The 21,761-nt window shown below is 37.9% G+C and overlaps 4 protein-coding genes across 4 annotated transcripts; 3 read left to right on the top strand and 1 right to left on the bottom strand.

Moving 5' to 3' along the window:
- Positions 1 to 3,296: 3,296 nt before the first annotated feature.
- On the top strand, positions 3,297 to 9,920 carry LOC110890996 (cell division cycle protein 48 homolog). Its single transcript, XM_022138653.2, has 9 exons — positions 3,297 to 3,409; positions 3,527 to 3,692; positions 4,336 to 4,564; positions 4,645 to 5,411; positions 6,129 to 6,350; positions 6,450 to 6,521; positions 7,373 to 7,654; positions 8,095 to 8,454; positions 9,429 to 9,920. Exons 1-9 carry the CDS (start codon positions 3,378 to 3,380, stop codon positions 9,720 to 9,722), a joined length of 2,424 nt encoding a protein of 807 aa, XP_021994345.1. The 5' UTR covers positions 3,297 to 3,377; the 3' UTR covers positions 9,723 to 9,920.
- A 2,813-nt stretch (positions 9,921 to 12,733) lies between these two features.
- LOC110890995 lies at positions 12,734 to 15,526 on the top strand. Its single transcript, XM_022138652.2, has 4 exons — positions 12,734 to 12,885; positions 13,969 to 14,162; positions 14,250 to 14,401; positions 15,276 to 15,526. The coding sequence occupies exons 1-4, from the start codon at positions 12,831 to 12,833 to the stop codon at positions 15,364 to 15,366; spliced, it is 492 nt and encodes a 163-aa protein (XP_021994344.1). The 5' UTR covers positions 12,734 to 12,830; the 3' UTR covers positions 15,367 to 15,526.
- Positions 15,527 to 16,120: 594 nt separating this feature from the next.
- LOC110890993 (pentatricopeptide repeat-containing protein At5g46100) lies at positions 16,121 to 18,222 on the top strand. The gene has a single exon (XM_022138651.2). It carries the CDS (start codon positions 16,645 to 16,647, stop codon positions 18,076 to 18,078), a length of 1,434 nt encoding a protein of 477 aa, XP_021994343.1. The 5' UTR covers positions 16,121 to 16,644; the 3' UTR covers positions 18,079 to 18,222.
- Positions 18,223 to 18,997: 775 nt separating this feature from the next.
- Positions 18,998 to 21,278, bottom strand: LOC110890992 (high-affinity nitrate transporter 2.1). The gene is made up of 3 exons (XM_022138650.2): positions 20,427 to 21,278; positions 20,238 to 20,353; positions 18,998 to 19,786 (listed from the first exon to the last, which is right to left on the bottom strand). The coding sequence occupies exons 1-3, from the start codon at positions 21,234 to 21,236 to the stop codon at positions 19,120 to 19,122; spliced, it is 1,593 nt and encodes a 530-aa protein (XP_021994342.1). The 5' UTR covers positions 21,237 to 21,278; the 3' UTR covers positions 18,998 to 19,119.
- Positions 21,279 to 21,761: the final 483 nt, after the last annotated feature.

The following is a 21,761-nucleotide window of genomic DNA, read 5'->3' as shown; positions in this document are numbered from 1 at the left end:
TTTTTGTTGATTTTCTTTTGGTTATCTTTTAGTGTTTTTTTGCTACATTTTATTGTTATTCTTGTCAGCGGTTCCATACGCAACGCACTTGTGGTGATTTCAAAACACATGTAAATACAAACTAAATAACAAAAGAAGTACGCCACAACGTGAGGACGGTGATAAACCTAGTAAATATAAATTATGTAGTAGTAACATAAGAGAAAAGAAAGAGGACTTCAAAATAATCACAAATCAAGTAGAAAGTAATTAGTATTAATACCTAGGATAACCGAAACACATCAAAACAAAGCTAAAATAAATTTGTACATCCCCCGAAAATTCCTTTAACATCTACTCGATGTTTCCGAGAACTCCTATCACTGATAATGTATACAATTGGTGTAAGTTTAATAAATCTAGCTAAATATGATCATCACATATCAGTTAGGGTCTGCTTTTTGCTCATATTCCCTCCGGTGAGGGTTTCCATGCTTCTTACATGCGTCATCATCTACCTTATTTACACATCCTCAAACTATCTCAATCTCCCACCCGTTATCTTATCCGAAATACGTGTCACCCCCAATGTTATCCCAAAAACTTCAGTCCTTATCATTCCTTGTCTGACCCAACCTTGTGTATCCACACATCGACCTTAGCATTCACATCTTTGCTACCTCTAGCTTTTGCGTTTATGACTTCTTGATGGCCTAGCAACCGGTTCCATATAACATAACTTAGTGAACTGCAACACTATAAAATTAAAAGAAAAAAAATATTTTATTCTCATTTCTTTTAGTTATATGACGCCCGAGTCAGGCATAATCATCTAATGTTTGAACGGTGTAACTCGGCAAATATTCGGGATTTTACTAATTTTGACATGAATTATGCTTATTTTAACACATATATAATATCCAATGGTTAATTTTCTTTGTATTTAACATATCCGAGTACTCTGCGAATACTAGGGGCACCTATCAACTAATGCAATAGTATATTTAATGTGTAAACACGAATAGTCGTTGAATGATTAAAATTATGATGTATCATATGTAAAATGGAATATATAGCCATATAACTATCATGGAAAATTCATAGTTTTCATTAAGTATGTGTATACGGATGACACACATTTAAAAAATGATCAATGTATCGATGTTAAGAATATTATTTATCACCACAGTTATTATATGTTGTTATTGACTTACTGGCTAATGACCAAAAAAAAAAAAAAGAACCCCTACCCTTTCGTAAATGTTTTGACACTAGATTTTGCCCCACCCGTGTTGTGTGGCACTAAACCGAATATTTTTCTCTCATAATATGTATGTCTGTGTTTCGGTTACTTGTACATACTACTCATAACACGATCTCACAAAAATTACATTGAGTCAACCAATTAAACTAAAATATTATCATACTTTTGCTTAAGGCAAATAAAAACGATAGGAAAACTATAATTTTAAACTGGGACAAAATTGTAATTTTTCAGGATAAATGAGTGTGCGCTAGGCACCGCCTGGCACGAATAAAAATTATACCGAGTTAAACAATTAAAACAAAGCACTATCGCAGTTTTGTCAAAAAAAAAAAAAAAAAAAACTAAAAGAACATGACAGTAATTTTACACTGGGGGCACAATCATAATTTGACTGGGAAAGTAAAGAAAAATGATGGCCCCTCATTAAACTGACTTTTTTTGATAAAGTTAATGGGCTGGATGAAAATGACAAAAGAATGCAAAACTCAAGAACAAATGATAAAAATTGTTATTGTTATTACTATCTATTTGTAATTATTATGTTATTATAATTATGAATTATTATTATCTAAGTCACTAGGTTATAGTCTATGCATTACACGAGTTTACGTAACATATTGTCTTTATTCAACCCGTCTAATATGCGGGTTTATAAATTGGTAGTATAATAATAGGGTAGTAAATGAACCAAGCGTTCAGCATGCCGTATGTGAACCGGAACGGGCAATTCATTTTTAATAAATGAACGAATATAAACAAGGAATTTCCTTCGGTTAACTAAATGAACAGACACAAACACATGGCGCGTTCATTCAATTGCTTTGGTGAACGTTTAACAATACGTTCGCTACGTTCGTTTACGCCTTTTCATAGTCGTCTGTTTTTTTACTTTATGCTCCCTCGTTAAAACTTAGATATTTGATACATCATTTTGTGATAATTATGTCTATGCTTATTATGTCTAACATGTGCCATCGTTTTAAAATAAATATGTTTATGATTATTATATCAGACACTTAATAAGGTGATTCAAGATAACCAATATTTTTTTCAATGGTATATTTTGATTATGTTCCTGAACAAGTGAATTCTCTTAACAAATGAACAAAAAGAAGAATTTCAATGCTAAATAAACAAACATGAACAAGCCTTCATCCGGTCCAGTCCAGTTCGGTTCATTTTAAAGCCCTTTGTACCACTAGCCTCACCTTGCACTAGGGGTGTTCATAATTCGATTCGAATTTGAAAAATTCGAAAATTCGATTCGATTATCACGAATTCAAAAGTCGAATTCGATTCGAGTCCAGTAAATCGAATACGAATTTATAATTTTAAATTCGATTTTGAAATTCGAATTCAAATTATACATATTTATTTTTTATATTTATATATAATACACACATATAACTTTAATGTTGGCTATATTATAAATTAATCTATAAATTTATTCTAAGTTTTTAAATAACATATTATTATGCCCAAATATATTTAATGTATCAATTCTAACTAACTTATTTGCATCAACCACGACCATAACTTAACCCATTGAGACAATGGTGTCATCATCACCCATCAACCATAACGCCACTACCTAGCCACCACTCCTCATCCACCATCACCACACCAACCATCATTCCACAACCCCCATCAACACACATCCTTCTCCTTATTGCCGCACCAGCCACCATCACGCATCGTCGCACCATTTTCGAACTTTATAATGTGATATTGTGATTTGTGGCTACTTTAAAATCTATAGGTGGTGTTAAAGTTATTATTTTGATAGTTTTTAGTGCATTTTAAATGATTTTGAATAAGAATTTATTCGAATTTATCCTAATTTGATTCGAATTCGAATTTTTAATCAAATACAAATCAGAATTTTGGATAAGAGTTTTATTCAAATTCGAAACAAATCATAGTTTTTGGGTAATTTTTTATTCAAATACAACTTGTCAATTAAGAAGTTTTTAATCGAATTCGAATCGAATACAAATTAAGCAAATATATAAAAAAAAATTAAAAATTCAATTAAAGTAATTCGAAAATTCTTTATTTCATCCCCTAACTAACCCTACAAGTAATAATATCTCCTGCAACTCATCAGTTTCACCATCTCCATCACCTCAACATGAGCGATCAACCGGAGTCTTCGTCAGAACCGTAAGTTTCGTCACTAAATCAATCAAAATCGTTAATCTCATCAATTTCTCTTATAAATTTGCTTTAATCGGACTATAATCATCATGTTTTCGCATCACCGATTATTGTTTATAACAGAAAAGGTTCGAAAAAGGACTTTTCAACAGCTATCTTGGAGCGCAAGAAATCTCCGAACCGGCTCGTTGTTGACGAAGCGGTTAATGATGATAACTCAGTGGTTGCTATGCATCCTGTTACAATGGAGAAATTGCAGCTGTTTCGTGGTGATACGATACTGATTAAGGTATTTGGTGGTTCTAGGGTTTCAGAATTGAATGTTTGTTGTGAATTGTTAGGGTTTGTTGAATTTGTATGCAGTTGAAAACAGTATCCTGAATGTATTGGTTTTCAGAATTGGATGTTTGTTATGTACTGTTAGGGTTTTGAATTTGTATGCAATTGAATTGTGATTTATGGTTGAATTATGTCATATATAGTTTAGTTTTAGGTTAAAACTGGTATTCTGAATGTATAGGTTCGCAGGGTTGAATGTTTGTTATGAAATACTGTTAGGGTTTGCTGAATTTTTATGCTATTGAATTGTGATTTAGGTTAAGATCAGTATCCTGAATGTAGGGTTTGATATCTCTTGGTTTTCATAATTGAATGTTCTTTATGAAATGTTAGGGCTTGTTGAATTTTTATGCAATTGAATTGTGATTTTTGGTAAAATTATGTGACACTTAGTTTAATTATAGATGAAAACCCGTATCTTGAATGCAGGGTTTGATATTTCTAGGTTTTTAGAATTGAATGTTTATTATGAACTGCTAGTGTTTGTTGAATTTTTATGCAATTCAATGGTGAATTACGGTAAATTCATGTCACATGTAGTTTAGTTGTAGGTTAAAACCAGTATGTTTAGGTATTGAAAAACTTGGTTACAGGGGAAGAAAAGGAAAGATACGGTTTGTATCGCGCTTGCTGATGAAAGTTGTGAAGAGCCAAAGATTAGAATGAACAAGGTTATTAGAACAAACCTCCGGGTTCGGCTCGGTGATGTTGTATCGGTGCACCAGTGTCTGGATGTGAAGTACGGGAAACGGATTCACGTGCTTCCATTAGACGACACCGTTGAAGGTGTCACAGGGGACCTGTTTGATGCATATCTAAAACGTAAGTTTTACGCGTTGTTTGTAGGTTTGATGTTTAAACCCTAACCAGTAAACAATAGATAATGATTGTGATTAATGCAGCTTACTTTTTGGAGGCGTATAGACCCGTTAGAAAAGGGGATCATTTTCTTGTTAGAGGAGGTATGAGAAGCGTAGAGTTTAAAGTAATCGAAACCGACCCAGGGGAGTACTGCGTTGTTGCACCGGATACCGAAATCTTTTGTGAGGGTGAGCCGATCAAGCGGGATGATGAGGATCGGTTGGATGAAATCGGTTACGATGACGTTGGTGGGGTCCGGAAACAAATGGCTCAGATTCGTGAACTGGTTGAGTTACCGTTACGACACCCTCAACTGTTCAAATCGATCGGAGTTAAACCCCCTAAAGGTATCTTACTCTACGGACCCCCCGGTTCGGGCAAAACACTCATCGCAAGAGCCGTAGCTAACGAAACCGGAGCATTCTTTTTCTGTATCAACGGGCCGGAAATTATGTCGAAGTTAGCTGGAGAGAGTGAGAGTAATCTCCGGAAGGCATTTGAGGAGGCTGAAAAGAACGCCCCATCGATTATTTTTATTGATGAGATTGATTCGATTGCTCCCAAACGGGAAAAAACTAACGGTGAAGTTGAAAGGAGGATCGTTTCACAGTTACTGACGCTTATGGATGGGTTAAAATCGCGTGCACATGTTATTGTAATGGGGGCTACGAATCGGCCGAACAGTATTGATCCTGCTTTGAGACGGTTTGGTAGGTTCGATAGAGAAATTGACATTGGTGTCCCTGATGAAGTTGGGCGTCTTGAGGTTGTTCGTATTCACACCAAGAACATGAAACTTTCTGATGATGTATGTTTTTTCTTCTTTCAAATGTTTTATGTTGCTAATTATTAATATAACAAAAGAGGGTGTCTCATGCTAGTACCTAAGACACAACCTCTGTTTTTTATTTATTTTGCCAAATTTACAATTATGCCATCCAACCGAAGGTTTTTTTGGTGTATTTAACCCTTCAACTTTTAGCATTGCCACCTACACCCCCTCAACTTTATAAAAACTTTGTAAGATGTCATTTTGACAACCTCGAGTTTTACGTGCCTATTTTTATGTACGTTTTTGGTTGGTCTACGTTTTGTTTAGAAACGAGTCGGGTCAAATATAATACGTTTTCACTAGGCGGTATGAATTCGAGTTACTTAACCTTTCGACTCCGCGGCTCCGCCGCAATGCGTGGTACACTTTTTTAACGTAAAAAAACACTATCACTTACGTGCTTAATTTTAAATACATTTTGTTATAAATCCAAGCTGGTTTACTTTTCGACGTAAATTTTCTCGGTAATAAGTCAGGTCAAATATAATACGTTTTTGTGCTTATTTTCATGCGCGTCTTCAGTTGGTCCACGTTTTAACGTAAATTTTGTTTGAAAATGAACTGGGCCAGATATTTGACGGTATAAGTTCGAATTAATTTAAGTTTTGACGCCACCACGGGTCAAAATACTAGTTAGTTATAAATTATAATTAATTTACTAATAATAAGTTGCAATTAAATTAAACTTTTTAGGTTGATTTGGAAAAGATAGCTAAAGAAACACATGGTTATGTCGGTGCTGATCTGGCTGCACTCTGCACCGAAGCTGCACTACAATGCATTAGAGAGAAAATGGATGTTATTGACTTGGAAGATGACTCTATTGATGCTGAGATACTGAACTCAATGGCAGTAACAAACGAGCATTTTCAGACAGCTCTTGGAACAAGCAATCCCTCTGCTTTGCGCGAGACTGTATGTGGATTCAAGAAGAATTTATTCATACTTAATAAGATTGTTTTGGTGAATTACTTTTTAGATGTATTGTAATTATTGTTGTTGGACTCGAAACAGGTTGTGGAGGTTCCCAATGTCAGCTGGGAGGATATTGGAGGTCTTGAAAATGTTAAGCGTGAGCTGCAGGAGGTAATGCTTATGATGGGTGGGTTGGGTAACGGGTCAAAACTGGTCGGGCAGTTTTGGGTTGACCGAAACACTTTCTTGCCTTCCAAAAAAATAGATTCTTGAGTAAAATGCCATTTCGTCCCCTGAGGTTTGGCCAGTTTTGCGACTTTCGTCCAAAGGTTTGTCTTTCTGCATCTGGACCCAAAAGGTTTGAATGCTTGCCATTTTCATCCGTCTCATTAACTCCATCTATTTTTCTCCGTTAAGGCAGGGGTATTTTCGTCTTTGTTGTTAGCTTAAGGGTATTTTTGTCTTTCTTGAATACTTGTGCATTATGCGAAATGCTTGTGCATAAAGTGAAAAAGACCGAATTGCCCTTTAAGTTAATAAAAAAGATGAAAAATCCCTGCCTTAATGGAGAAAAATGGATGGAATTAACGAGCTGGATGAAAATAGCAAAATTTCAAACCTTTTGGATCCAGATGAGGAAAAACAAACCTTTGGACGACAGTCGCAAAAACTGGCCAAACCTCAGGGACCAAAATGACATTTTACTCTAGACTCTTTATAACAGTTGGTGTCTCCAATATAATATTGTTGTTTTTTTCTTTTTTAAGAAAGATGATTTAAGGAGGTTTTTACGTCTTTATGCATTCAAAAGACCTTTTGAGTGAAATTCAATCTGTTTGACCAGTTGAAACTGTTTACTTGATAGCCAATGTTATTTATATTACTGTTGTAAAGCTTAAAATGGATCGAAACTGCCATTTCTAGAAATGAGTGTAGGTGTGCAATATGTTTATATTTTTCAGTATAGCTACATTTTTCCACGTCATCTTACAAACTATTATTTATTTTTAATAATACAACAGACTGTCCAATATCCCGTGGAGCATCCGGAGAAATTCGAGAAATTTGGCATGTCACCATCAAAAGGTGTTCTTTTCTATGGCCCACCTGGGTGCGGCAAGACACTTCTAGCTAAGGCTATTGCAAACGAGTGTCAAGCCAACTTCATTAGCATCAAAGGGCCCGAGTTGCTTACAATGTGGTTTGGTGAGAGTGAGGCCAATGTTCGTGAGATCTTTGATAAGGCCCGTGGGTCTGCACCGTGTGTCCTCTTCTTCGATGAACTCGATTCTATTGCAACCCAGGTAACAATTTCTATACAAATATATAGAAAGTTACATTTTTTTAAGAGTAAAATGCCATTTTCGTCCCTGGGGTTTGGCCAGTTTTGCGACTTTCGTCCAAAGGTTTGTATTTCCGCATATGTATCCAAAAGGTTTGAAATCCTGCCATTTTCATCCAGCTTGTTAACTCCATTTATTTTCCCGTTAAGTCAGGGGTTTTTTCGTTTTGCCCTTTAGGTTAACATAAAAGACGGAAATACCCCTGACTTAACGGAGAAAAATAGATGGAGTTAACGATCCGGATGAAAATGGCAAGATTTCAAACCTTTTAAATCCAGATGTGAAAAAAACAAACCTTTGGACGAAAGTTGCAAAACTGGCCAAACCTCAGGGACGAAAATGGCTTTTTACTTTTTTTTTTGTTTTAGGTAATATTACAATTACATGTGTAATTATTGCAGAGGGGAAGTAGTTCTGGAGATGCAGGTGGTGCAGCTGATCGCGTGTTGAATCAGTTATTAACGGAAATGGACGGAATGTCTGCCAAAAAGACGGTTTTCATAATCGGAGCCACAAATAGACCCGACATCATTGACCCTGCATTACTCCGTCCAGGGCGTCTTGATCAACTTATTTATATTCCGCTACCAGATGAGGACTCGCGCCACCAGATTTTCAAGGCGGCAATGAGGAAGTCTCCGGTTTCCAAGGATGTTGATTTGAGAGCTTTAGCTAAATATACACAAGGCTTTAGTGGGGCCGATATTACAGAGATATGTCAACGTGCCTGCAAGTATGCAATCCGAGAGAACATCGAGAAGGTAAGTCTCCATATCTCTTTCCGGTGCATAGGCCTGTAAATTAACCGAACGAACACGAACAAAGTTTCATTTAACTATAACCGAACACGAACATATAAGCGAACACATCTTTTTGTTCATGTTCGTTTATTAAGAAAATGGGCATGTTCGTGTTTGTTTGTGCTCGTTCGTTTAAAAACCTAAACGAACAGTTCATGAACGTTTACAAACAAACTTAAACAAACATAATTTAACAAACAACACGAATGAACATAATTGAACAAACATGAATGAACACAAATGAACACAATTGACTAAACGTAAACGAACATAAAGTATTTTTTTATATAAATTAGTGATTATTCACGGTAAACTCCATTGGAAAACCAATTTTTATTACTCGAAAGCCCAAGTACCAATTAGTTATTTTTATATAAGGAGTTAGAAAGTTCCTTTTATGTGTAATATTTATATAAATATAACTACTTTTGTATTTAAATTGAAAGTTGAAACAAACATAGACAAATATACATAAACGGACATAAATGAACGAACAAAGCATGTATTCATGTTCGTTCGCTTAATTAAATGAAAAAAAAAATTGTGTTCATGTTTGTTCGTTTATTAGATAAACTAACATAACATAAACAAACTTCCTGCCGAACAAGTTCACGAACAGTTCGTGAACGTTCGGTTCGTTGACAGGCCTACTGGTGCATAAACCCGCCCAGTTCAAAAAGGTGCAAAAAAGGTATGTTTTGGGCCAAAAATATGACTTGGGTTTCTTTGGACTTTTCTTGTTCTTTTTTGAACTCGACTCGGCCTAGGACTGGGTTCAGGGAAATAATCAAAGGACCAAGTTGACATTTTGGGCTTAAACAGGGTTTTTTGGGTTCATTTTTGTAATGGCTGTCTTGAGCCCAAACTCGTTTGTGCAATTCTACAGACTGCATGTGACCAATGTAACAAACTTCTGTGTTGATTGTGTTATGCAGGATATAGAGAAGGAAAGGAAGAGAAGTGCGAATCCCGACTCTATGGATGAGGATGAAGATGAGGTGGCGGACATTAAGGCTGCCCACTTCGAGGAATCCATGAAATATGCACGCAGAAGTGTGAGTGATGCTGACATAAGGAAGTACCAGGCGTTTGCTCAGACGTTGCAGCAGTCTCGAGGGTTTGGGTCGGAATTCCGGTTCCCTGAAGCGGCATCTGGAGCTGGTGGCGGTGGATCTGACCCGTTTGCCGCCTCTGCTGGTGGAGCTGATGATGATGACTTGTACAGCTAGATCTACGTAAATCATGTTGCTGAAGTCGAGATTCACTAGGGATTATATATTTATATCCTATACCAATTGCCGATTCATTGCTGGTTTTCAAACCTATTGTTCTGTTGTCGGAACATGTATTCACGTTTCATGTTATAAATTTGGATTTGGCATTCTCGTTTCAGTTGAACTCTTTTGTTTCATTTCTTTCTTTCTCAATATTTTGGAGTTACTTACTTCCATGGTCTCAAAATTGATAAACCACTATTTTTTGAACCTGTCAAAAGGTAAAATTGATATCGTTGATGTGAATCTTATATGGAGATTCTCATAGTAAGGGGTGTTTAAAAGGGTTTTCTTTTGGTTCAGGCGGGGTATTGACGGTACGTCTAAGTTAACTCTCACAGTCCCGAATTGGAGTTGGGCTGCAAGCATCATAAAACCTCATTAGAAGGGGTTTGAGACACCCGCTTGAAAGGGTTCCTGGCGGTTTTGACTCTTTAAGTCATGTCTGAGTTATTTGTCTTCGTCCTGAGTTGGAACTTGGGCAGTAAATACCACAGAAACCCGTTAGACGGGTCTTGAAAAACTTGCCTTGAGGATCGTCCTCTTAACAGTTCAGTCATTAAGGATCAGTTGTGGATGCAAATCATTATAATAGTGTGTATATGTATTTACCAAGTGTACAATTCGTGTGAGATGAGTATAAACATCTGAAAAATGTGTACTTTTTTGTTTTTGTTTTAGACCCTACACAATAGTTGTTCATGGGGGCTCATAGGTACAGCCGTGGTGGTGACAAACAGATTTGCCTTTCAAGGGTGCGTTCGTATGATGCATTTTAAGAACGGCTATGGACGACCCTTTCAATATATATATAGGATTCGGATTAAAGGAAAACTCCTACAAGTTGTGAGAATTTAGAGAACACGGCCTTCCCGTGTGAACACGGCTTTCCCGTGTGAGTTTTGCTCCCATTTTTCCACACCCTAGATTAAAATGTTACAAAGACTATTGTAAAAAAAAAAAATTCGAAGTGGTGTTTTCGGCCCCTTACAACTGTTGTAGAAAGCAGATGACAACATTCACGATTGCTGTAAATATTTTTTTTTTTAGAATTTTTGATAAATTGTTTTTTGAAAAAACTCTTTGTAAGACCGAGTTCTATAAGTTCTGATATAAGTGTATGAGTTTTCATTTTACTTTCACATTTTGCACGGATGGCTACTTTATATGTAATCTATATATGATAAAATTAAGGGGGTGTTTGGGGTTGAGTTTTGAAAAAAGATTATGCGTTTTGAATAATCAGAATCAGATAATTAGTTGTAACAAAACGTGCTGCAGAAAGATAGTGTTTGGATTTGATTATGTTGTTTGATATCAAAATAATCAGATAATCAACATTGTTTGGATTTGATTATGTTGTTTGATATCACAATAATCAGATAATCAACTATTTGAGTGTTTGGCAAGTATATATATTTTAAAAAAATAAATAAGTGAAAACGTAAAAAATCAGTTTTTGGATTATCACGTTTTCCTGCAGCAAGGGGTGACCTACTTATGGATTATCACGTTTTGAACTCTGCAAAACGTAAAAAATCACTTTTTATTAATTTTTTACCAAACACTCAAAATCGATTTTTTGCGATTTCAAAACACAATAATCAAATAATCAGGTTGAAAACGCAATCCCAAACACCCCCTAAAAGTGAATGAACAGTGATTACATAATTCTTTATTATGTGATTTTTTTTTATATTTAACAATACCTTATATTCATTTATTAGACTATGGGGTATGGGGCGAGGGTTGGGGCGTGGGTTGGGTACAAATACCCAAGTCACCACCCCAGGTGGGCTTGGGTTTTGGTGTGGCCTCTTGGGCGGGAGTTTCATCCGTGGCCGGCTCTCATTGGCTGGGTAGGCTAGGCCATAACGGCTAGGTTTAAATTTTAAAAAATAACCGTTTGGCTTTATGGGGCGAGGGTTGGGGCGTGAGTTTGGTACAAATGCCCAAGTCACCACCCCGGGTGGGCTTGGGTTTCGGTGTGGCCTCTTGGGAGGGAGTTTCATCCGTGGCCGGCTCTCATTGACTGGGTTGGCTAGGCCATAGCGGCTAGGTTTAAATTTTAAAAAATAACCGTTTGGCCAAGCCAAACGGTTCACCCAAGTCACTATAAAACCCCCCAACCCCACTGCCTGTCCACATCGCTACCCCAAACCTTCACTCCACCTACCCAAACCCGCTACCCACACTTGATACCGGCACAACGCGATGAAGGGCCGCCAACCCGGTGAGACCCGTTACTGGCCGGAAGCTTTCGCTAGCTACCAGCACAACGTGGGGAAAGACCGGCACAATTTAAACGCGTGCCAACACAAGTGGCGCGAGCTACGACCGAAGCTCGACCGTTTTAAAACCTACTACGATAGCGTCCCGTGCGGTGATATAAATCACGAAGACCGGGTGGCGGTGGCCAACATCCAGTTCCGGGGCAAGGAGCGGAAGCCGTTTGACAAGCTCACCCTGTTCGAAATCTACCTAACGCTTTAGGTTTTTTTTTAATTTTGTAATCCATTTTTTATAGAATTTTGTATTTTTTAGGAACTTTTAATAACAATTTTAGGCTTTTTTTTTTTTTTTAATTCTGTGTGTATTTTTTAATTTTAATTTTTTTTAAATTTTTATAAAACTAGCCAACCCACGCGGGCTAGCCACGCCCCGCCATACCAACCCAACACGTCACTTACCAGCGGGGGCTCGAAGTCCACGTGTCAACCCATGCCTCAAACCCCCGCCCCACCATACCCCACGGTCGAAAACACCAATGCCTTTCTCGCAACGCGCGTCATTTAAAAATACTAGTTCTTCATAAAAGTTAAAACCAGAACAATTTATAACTTTTCAAAAAGATTAGCAAATAAGAATTCAATAATAAAATCAAGATTTATTTCTATCTTCTATCATCTGGTCGTAAAAGGGTATACTTGTCATTTGACACCAATATTCAAGATCATGGAGGATAAGCAATTCAGTGACACAGGTGGAAAGAAATCTACAATGTTCTGAAATTACAAGATATTTATATCAGAACAATACTTACAATACCAACGCTTTAAAAAAATGGAGCTTTCTTTGCAGACCATCAATACTGTTGCTTCATCATCTTCATCTACTTGTAAGATCTTGAACCCATATGAAATTCATCTTCTTTCCCACTTTAACCCTGTTTTTTTTTTTTTTTTTTTTTTTTTTTTTTTTTTTTTTTATCAAATCTTTTATGAACACTTTATGCTGTATCTGAACCCTTAACACTAACAGTTTGTTGTACTATGTCTGATATTTATGTTATTTATACTTTGTTACTTGATAAGGTGGATAATGAAATTGAGGTTAGGGTAATAGACTAATAGGGTTCTTGATTGAAAGATTGATTCTTGATCATAATTTGGTTCTATTATCATATGATTTTCATGGTGGAAATCCTATTTTTAACATTGGGGAACCTTCATATAACATGAAAGGTTAATGAATGAGGAGAATTATTGTAGATTACATGTGAACTGGAACCAAGAAACACTTTCTTGATTAAGGGTCCGTTTGGCAACTTCTGAATAGTTAAGTGCTGAACCAGTAAGAGGTCCGGACCATTAAGTGCTGAACCAATAAGAGATCGGAACCACTAAGAGCCGGTATGATGCTTAACCGTTCAGAGGCAAATGTCTGACCAATTCAGATTAGAAGTCTTAACTATTCAGACTCAGTATAATTCTTAACCATTCAAAGTTAAATATCTGAACCATTCACACATCTGCTCGCGAAACAAACAGTCTGGACCATTAAGTGCTGAACTAGTAAGAGGTCTGAACCATTATGAGCCCCATTAAAAGGTAAACAAACAGCCCCTACAAATATTATTGCAACATGTTGCTACAACGAAAATCGGATCGGGCTTGTTGTTACTGAATACTGATCAAGTCAGTAATGCATATGAGAGGCTTAATATCAGTATATATGCGTATGTTAATGATATATATGAAAGGATAGGGTGTATTAGAGAGTAGAGGTGCACAAATTGGGTTTTTGGCCCAAATCGGTTAGGGTTGTAGCGGTTCGGACTTGGTCAACGAAAGTCAAAACCGGGTCGGGTTAGCGCAATACTGTATTGATACTGAGTATAGTCCAATTTTATTAATTTTTTTTTAATAATTTTCATGTAACTAGATATCATATCTGGTTTCGCTTTTGGTGTATGAAACAGTAAGGAATTTGAAGTTTAACGACTGCATCTCGCTCCATAGAAGTTCTTGCGTAACGTTTCCCTCAAAACCAAAAGAAACCCAAGTAGTGTATGGATTACCCGAAACCGCGGCTTCTGTGGCAGTTGCCGCCACTGTTGTGGGTGCAGCCGCCACCCTTCTAGCTAGGAGAACCAAGGCTGAAGAGGCAGCCCAGGTATATGTAAATATAAATGCAAAGTGCACCTTTTTGTTTGGCACTCTGTTGCATTGTTGTTCTAGTTCTTGTTTGTTTGAAACACAGGCGGTTCCAACAAGAACGTGTGATGATTGTGGCGGTTCAGGGATATGTCCTGAATGCAAAGGTGAAGGATTTGTGCTAAAAAGATTGTCAGATGGAAGTGCTGAAAAAGCCAGATTGAATGCCAAGAATATGGCTACTAGATACACAGCTGGGTACGTGCTGAAGTTTTTTTTTTTTTTTTTTTTTTTTTGTTGTTGCGCAAAAAACGTGTTTTTTTGGTCATGTGAACCTGTTTGTGGAAACTAACGGCCCCCACCAATACCCTGTTAACCAGTGGGACTGAATTTTTGTTACACACAGAAATATTTTTTTAGTTGGCCGTGAGAAAATAGTGAAAACTCACGGGCCCACCAATACCCTGCTCACCAGTGGGATTGAGTTTTTGTTATGCACACAAAAAGCATGTTTTGTTTGTTGGTCATGAGAACCCTATAGTGAAAACTCACGGGCCCACCAATACCCTGTTAACAAGTGGTATGTAATTTTTGTTACGCACACAAGAAACATGTTAAGAACCCTGGAAAAATCACAGACCCACCAATACCTTGATAACTAGTGGGATTGAATTTTTGTTACGCACACAAGAAACATGCTTTTTTTCTTGTGGCCATGAGAACCCGGGAAAACATACGGGCCCCACCAATAACCTGCTAACTGTTGGGTTGGTGAAGTCCTTGGTATATTGGGCTTTTGGGGTTAACATTAGAGGACATGGGCCAGACCCGGTTTAGTTTTCTTGGTCCCTAAGTTGTTTAACCTAATTAGACATCTATATATTCAGTCATTTAATTGTAATGTTTGTGCCTTGAGCTTAATGAAATAACCTAATTGCAGCCCGTGGACGTAGTTCCCCCACTAGGACCGAACCACGTAACATTCTTGTGTCGTGATTTAATATTTTCTGTTCACATGATATTCGTTTGTGCACTGTGTGTTGGTTACTTGAGACCTAACACTAACTAGTGGGACCGGGTGAAGCGTAACTTACGCTGGACATTTTGATTGAACAAAATGTTGTTTTGATAGGTTGCCGAAGAAATGGAGCTACTGCACGAAATGTTTGTCGGCTAGATCTTGTAAATCCTGTGATGGGAGTGGAAAGTTAGCTATTAATTAGTTCCAAGAAACCTGGAGATACTCCTGCTGCAATTTTTTTGACATCTTTGTTTGTAAAGTAAAGATTGTACTTTTCTTGTAATGCCATACATACTGGGAATTTGGTTGAAAGATCATATTGGTAGAGGATTTATATCATCTTCATCATTGAATTCTCATAATTTTGCTTTTCCATAATTAAATGAGAAAAACAAGAAACAATTATTTTGCTTTTAAATTGTAATTTCACCGAGATTGTCGCTTTCTAATCTCATACCGTTCCATGCATCAAACGACCGTTCGACATGAGGAAACGGGCGTTTAAAATACAGAGGCCCATGATTTGACATACATACCTGCCCGTTTAACATATACGCAAACGATCGTTTAAAATTCAAGAGTGTCCATAATTTGACATAAAGTACCCGAACAACCGTTTCATCAAAGTTCAAATTGCCGTTCCACAAGGTTGTGGGGCTAGAAAACAAGGGGTTTAGGTATCGATTTAGTTTCTTAAAACTTTAAATTAAAACATGAGTTAAATGCTATTTTAGTCCCTATGGTTTGGGCTAATTTGCCCGTTTAGTCCAAAGGTTTCATTCTTTGTCTGTGTGTCCAAAAAGTTTCACCGTTGCCATTTTAATCCACTGGATTAACTTCATCCATTATTTCTGTTAATGAGAAGGGCAATTCAGTCATTTTATATGGCCGAATTTCCCTTCTAGTTAACAAAATTACATATAAAATGACAGAATTGTCCTTCTCGTTAACAGAAATAATGGATAAAGTTAACCCAGTGGACTAAAATAGAAACGGTGAAACCTTTTTAGAGTTACATACGAAAAATGAAACCGTTGACTAAACTGCTAAAATGACCCAAACCAAAAGGACTAAAATGACATTTAACTCATTAAAACATAATACAAGTAAACATATAATCTAAGTCGAGTGTCTTTTCTTCGTTGTCAGCCCCCATTAAGAAATTCTGTAGTCTGTAGCAATCAAGTAAGATATTTCTCACATTTAGCATTCTTCTGATATTAACCAAACAATACCCCATCACTCGTGCATACAGGCGTTGCAAAACAACTGTTTTATAATAGCATGCCCACAAGGTGTTTGATAAAATGCCTGAAAGAAAAATATAATATATCACCAGCTCACAAGTAAGCCCAGTTTTCACCAAATTGTTTAACTTTTGATGTGGGTATGTTTGATACATTCAAGGGGCAAACTTGTTAAAACCATAGAGGGTTTTGTGATATAAGTTCTTTAAGCACACTGCAAGTGCAGACAGACTATGGGGATGGGAACCAAATCAATTATCAAATGGCCAAAACAAGTAACCACATCTCTAGTTGAGCAGCTGATTAAAGCCGAAAGAAACGTAGAAAAAGCGGTTATCGTGTTCGATTCTGCGTCAGCTGAGTATGCCAATGGCTTCCGGCATGACCACAAGACTTACGGGCTCATTGTCTCAAAGTTGTTGTCTGCGAATCAGTTTAAACGAGCGGAGGATTTCGTCGATAGAATGAGACAAGACGACTGTAGAGTTACCGAAGATATACTCTTATCGATATGTAGGGCGTACGGACGGGTTCATAAGCCTCATGATGTGATGAGAGTTTTTCAAAAGATGAAGGAATATGAATGTGAGCCGACTTTAAAATCTTACGTTACGGTTTTTTCGATTCTTGTCGATGAAAACCAGTTAAAGGTGGCGTTTAAGTTTTACCGGTATATGAGACAGCTCGGTTTTCCTCCAAACGTTCCTTCGCTTAACGTCTTGATTAAAGCGCTTTGCAAAAATAGTGGAACTATAGATTCAGCGATCCGAATCTTTCGTGAGATGCCTAAACACGGGTGCACACCAGACATGTACACGTACGGCACTTTGATCAATGGTTTATGTAGGATAAAGAAAGTTAACGAAGCGAAGGAGCTTCTGAAGGAGATGGAGATTAACGGTTGTTCACCGAGCGTTGTGACGTACACGAGTTTGATTCACGGGTTATCCGAATCGAACAACTTGGATGAAGCTATGGCGTTTCTCGAACAAATGGAGGCCAAACGTGTTGATCCCAACGTGTATACATACAGCTCGATTATAAACGGATTATGCAAATACGGGCGTAGCTCTGACGCAATGGAGCTGTTGAAAGTTATGGTAAGCAAACACCATAAGCCGAACATGGTAACTTATAGCACGTTACTTCACGGATTATGTAAAGAAAAGAACCTTCGAGACGCGTTAATAATATTCGATAGGATGAAGCTTCAAGGGTTGAAACCGGACGCAGGGTTGTATTGGAAAATCATCGACTTGTTTTGCGACGGTCGGAAGTTTCAAGAAGCCGCAAACTTTCTTGACGAAATGGTTTTCGAGGGGATTCCGATAAAGCGAGTAACGTGGAGTCTTCATGTTAAGATTCATAATACTGTCGTTCGAGGTCTTTGTAGCGCTAATGATGCTAACCGAGCGTTTTTGTTGTACCGTGGCATGCGGAATAAGGGGATTAATGTTGATGGTGGAACTTTTGAAGCTCTTGTTGCGCTTTTTTGTGGGAAACGAGATCTTTATAAGGCGGGTATCGTTCTTGATGAGATGGTTATCGATGGATGTACGCCTGGTGAAGATATGTGGAGTGTTTTGGTATGCAGAGTTTGGGGGAATCGAAAGGTGCAGGAAGCGATTGACTTGATGAGTGAACTTGTGTCGGGAAATCAGATTTGAGAACCGCTGTTTTTGGTAATCCGATCTGTCCTTTTTCGTCGTTTTACTTTTCGTTATAACTTATACGTTTTGAGTGAATGCGCATTGTGTACGATACAAGAAACTTATAAGTTATAACTAATTGATTGACTTTATATCATCTCATTAAATAATTTACATTATGGTAACAAGCTTACCCAACACTCAACCGTATAGAGTCGGGGTGTCTAAATTAACCATACCCGATTAACCTGACCGAACCAAATAAAAAAATGGGTAGATCAGCTCGGGTAGTGCGGTTTTTGGTTAGATCAACATTCGGGTTTTGGGTAAACTGAACTACATCGGTTCGGTATATGGGTGGTATAGAACATTAATCGGTTAATCTGATTAACCCAAATAAAGTTCGAAAAATCCGATTAACCTCAATATATTTTGAAAAATCCGATTAGCCTGAATTAAGTTCGAAAAATCCTATATCGAAACAGCTGATTCTCATGGCTATGTTGCAGAATCTCATTGTGCTATTATCTTGCCCTCATCTCTAAATATTTTAGAATGCTAATAAACAACTTTCATATTTCTTTTCGAGTAAATTACGATTTTGGCCCCTGTGGTTATATCACTTTTACCCTTTTAGCCCAAAAAAGATTTTTTACATCTGAGCCCCTAACGTCTTTTTTTCTAACCCTTTTGGCCCCTAACACTAACCCCATCCATTAAATGTTAGGGGCCAAAAGGGTTAGAAAAAAGACATTAGGGGCCAAAAGGGTTAGAAAAAAGACGTTTGGGGCTCAGATGTTAAAAAATTCTTTTTTGGGTTAAAAGGGTAAAAGTGATATAACCACAGGGGCTAAAATCGTAATTTACTCTTTCTTTTCTTTCTTTTGTTAAAGTTTATCCACATTGCATTTGTAATTAATAAAACCACTCAAGATTGTAGCCCCAAAAATTATTGCATGTTTAGTGCAATACAATTGAGAAGGACAAACTGTTCTTTTTTATTCCATATAATCATATATATAGACATGCAATTATTTAAACACAAAAACATCTTCAAAATCAAACACGGTTGGGAGTGTTCTCCGGTGGCGTTGGAGCCGACGCCACCTTTCCTCCACGCTCTGACCGGCTGTTTTCGGCGAACTTGAGACTTGCTTGGTGCATCCCTTTCTGCTTCTCATCCTCAGTCCACTCGGAAACATAGTAATGCTCTTCACTACCTTTGACTATGTCTTGACTAGGAGGGAAAAACATGCTCCCCCATTGTGGGAAGTGGACAAAGCTCACCGGAATTGTACAACATATGATCATGATACCCATGTACGTTAACCCGTGTTCCGTCGAGAAAGATGCATTTGCAAAGAATATTAGTTGGGTTAGCCCTGACCCGAAATTGCCACCCGCCCCGGTCAAGCCTGATAAGATCCCAAGTGATCGGCGAGAAATGAAAGGGATGATACCGAATGTGGCTCCGCATGCGGCTTGTGCTCCGATGGAAAAGAGCATCATAAAAGTGATGGCTAGTGGCAACGAGCCAACTAGACCGAGGCAGACGCAGCACACACCGCCCGCGGTTTGAAGTAGCCATAGGTTCCAGAGTCGACCTCTCATACCGAATCGTTTTGCCATGTAATCCGATGTGAACCCTCCAAAGGGACGAGCTAGAAGGTTTGCCATCCCGAAGCAGGCCGCAATGATTCCCGCAAGGTGAAGCTTTAGGTCAAATCTGTACAAGTAATACAAAACACAAGTTAATTTTTACTCATACTCATAGTTGTTAATAGCGCTCATAGTGAGCGCTATAGCACATAGCATAGCGTAGCACTCATGTGTCGCTATTTGATCTTGGCGCCTCCATAGCGGGATTTTTGATTTTTTCTTCTGCTTTAATATAAATAGCGGGACTTTATAGGTATAAAATAGTAGAACTTTAGGTTTTCTGTTAAGCATACATATAAAACAGCGTATAAAACAACTTATTTGGATATAAATATAATTTACATATAAAATATTTCTAAAATTTTCTCCTAGTGTGTCGCTAAACACAAAATAGCGTCTGCTGTTTCATCGCTATCGCTACGTAGCGTATAGGTAACTTGTGTCCGTTGTTCGCTATTAATAACTATGCTCATACTATCAACGTTCCAGGTAATTTTAGTTTTATATACAAAGCATACCTATCGTAGAAGTATTCGGCGATCACATTATCGATTGTTAACTCAACACCCATCGAGTAACCATAGAGAAGAACAAAGATCCATGTTCTATAGTTAGTCACAGCATACCATAAAACCTGAAATTTTTAAATGAATTAGAACTAACACATTAGAGACCCTTGTTATGTGTAAATAAGCTAGCTAGTGTACCTTGCCGAATTTATCTTTAGCCACGTCACCTTTCTTCTGAAGGGCACCAAGGTTGCCATCAGGCAAATCTTGACCAAGAGTCAACACCAATATGCCCATAATTACATGAAACCATCCGGGTATGAAAAATGCGATCCTCCACGCGGTAAACGAGGTCGCACCCGCCTTCTTGATGATCTCAAACAAGACCGGCATAAGGAGCTGCGTCGCACCGCCTCCCATGTTTCCCCACCCGGCCGCAGTTCCATTCACGAGCCCGATAATCTTGCTGTTAAACATGGTACTCATCCAGTACTGGCATGACACAAAGGTAGCTAAAGAGAACCCGATCATGAACCTAACGGCTATGTAGCCGCTAGCATCGCTAACAAATGACATGCAAAAGATCGTGGGTGCAGACAACATTATGAGGAAGGCGCAGCCATAGCGTGGACCCAACAAGTCACAGACCGCGCCCATGACCAGCCTGGAGAAAATACTACCGGAAACTGACGCGACACCCGCGTTCCCTATGTCGGCTTTCTTAAGATCGAGGTTGTCGCGGATGATGGGGACCAGCGGAGCGGCCGCAAAGGTGGAGACGAAGGTGGCGAAGAATGATATCCATGAGAGGTGGAAAGTTCTCATGTGAGGGTTGGCAAATGAGAAGAGTTTAAAGACAGTTGCCTTGTGTTCCGAGTCTACCGGTAGGTCGAATTTCGCTGTGCGATCGGTGTGCACCATCGGGGAGGCGACCGAGAAGGCTAATACCGGTTCTCGGCCGGTGACTCCATGCATTGAAGTTCCGGGAGAACCTTCTATCTCAGGCATTATAGCTTATGCCTTTTTGTTATTGCGTTGTTGATATCTTTGTGGAGTGATGTTTTATTGAGTTATAAGGTTGAGTTTATATAGGACTCAGGAGACAAAAGATACAATTTTATTAGGTGATGTCATGTGAAGAATTGAAGGGTACATGCATATATTATACATGAATTATATGTGTCAGATTAATATTATAAAGGGTTGACAAATGAAAAGGGTTGAATTAGATTAGATAGCTAGTGGGAATTTCCAAAAGGTTGTGATTATAAGTTATAAGTAATGTTTTCAGGAAATCATCCCATTTGCCGCATAAAATGTAAAGGAAGTGTTTAGGCTCATGGGATATCCCAAAAGATGCCTGGTTACTTACTACAAACACTTGTATGGTTATTGTGCCTCTAAATTAACCTAGTCTCTTGCTCAAAGATATTATTAATAACTCTTTGGCAAGTTATATATTAAATTCACAAAAAGATCTAAAATTTGTTTAGCCTTGTGAAATGTACATTTGTAAGTGAACTCGTAGAGGAA

The sequence above is a fragment of the Helianthus annuus genome, chromosome 11 (genome assembly GCF_002127325.2).
Source record: "Helianthus annuus cultivar XRQ/B chromosome 11, HanXRQr2.0-SUNRISE, whole genome shotgun sequence".
NCBI lineage: Eukaryota > Viridiplantae > Streptophyta > Magnoliopsida > Asterales > Asteraceae > Helianthus > Helianthus annuus.
Note: the sequence above shows the minus strand (reverse complement) of the source record. Positions and strands in the feature narration are given on the sequence as shown.

Coding starts and splice junctions, on each gene's coding strand:
- LOC110890995 (XM_022138652.2), top strand. CDS start 12,831: ATGGAGCTTTCTTTGCAGACCATCAATACTGTTGCTTCATCATCTTCA. Junction 12,886..13,968: donor TTCATCATCTTCATCTACTT/GTAAGATCTTGA, acceptor TGTATGAAACAG/TAAGGAATTTGAAGTTTAAC. Junction 14,402..15,275: donor GCTACTAGATACACAGCTGG/GTACGTGCTGAA, acceptor TTGTTTTGATAG/GTTGCCGAAGAAATGGAGCT.
- LOC110890992 (XM_022138650.2), bottom strand. CDS start 21,236: ATGCCTGAGATAGAAGGTTCTCCCGGAACTTCAATGCATGGAGTCACC. Junction 20,354..20,426: donor CTAAAGATAAATTCGGCAAG/GTACACTAGCTA, acceptor TAAAAATTTCAG/GTTTTATGGTATGCTGTGAC. Junction 19,787..20,237: donor GCCGAATACTTCTACGATAG/GTATGCTTTGTA, acceptor TTACTTGTACAG/ATTTGACCTAAAGCTTCACC.
- LOC110890993 (XM_022138651.2), top strand. CDS start 16,645: ATGGGGATGGGAACCAAATCAATTATCAAATGGCCAAAACAAGTAACC.
- LOC110890996 (XM_022138653.2), top strand. CDS start 3,378: ATGAGCGATCAACCGGAGTCTTCGTCAGAACC. Junction 3,693..4,335: donor GTGATACGATACTGATTAAG/GTATTTGGTGGT, acceptor ACTTGGTTACAG/GGGAAGAAAAGGAAAGATAC. Junction 6,522..7,372: donor TTAAGCGTGAGCTGCAGGAG/GTAATGCTTATG, acceptor ATAATACAACAG/ACTGTCCAATATCCCGTGGA.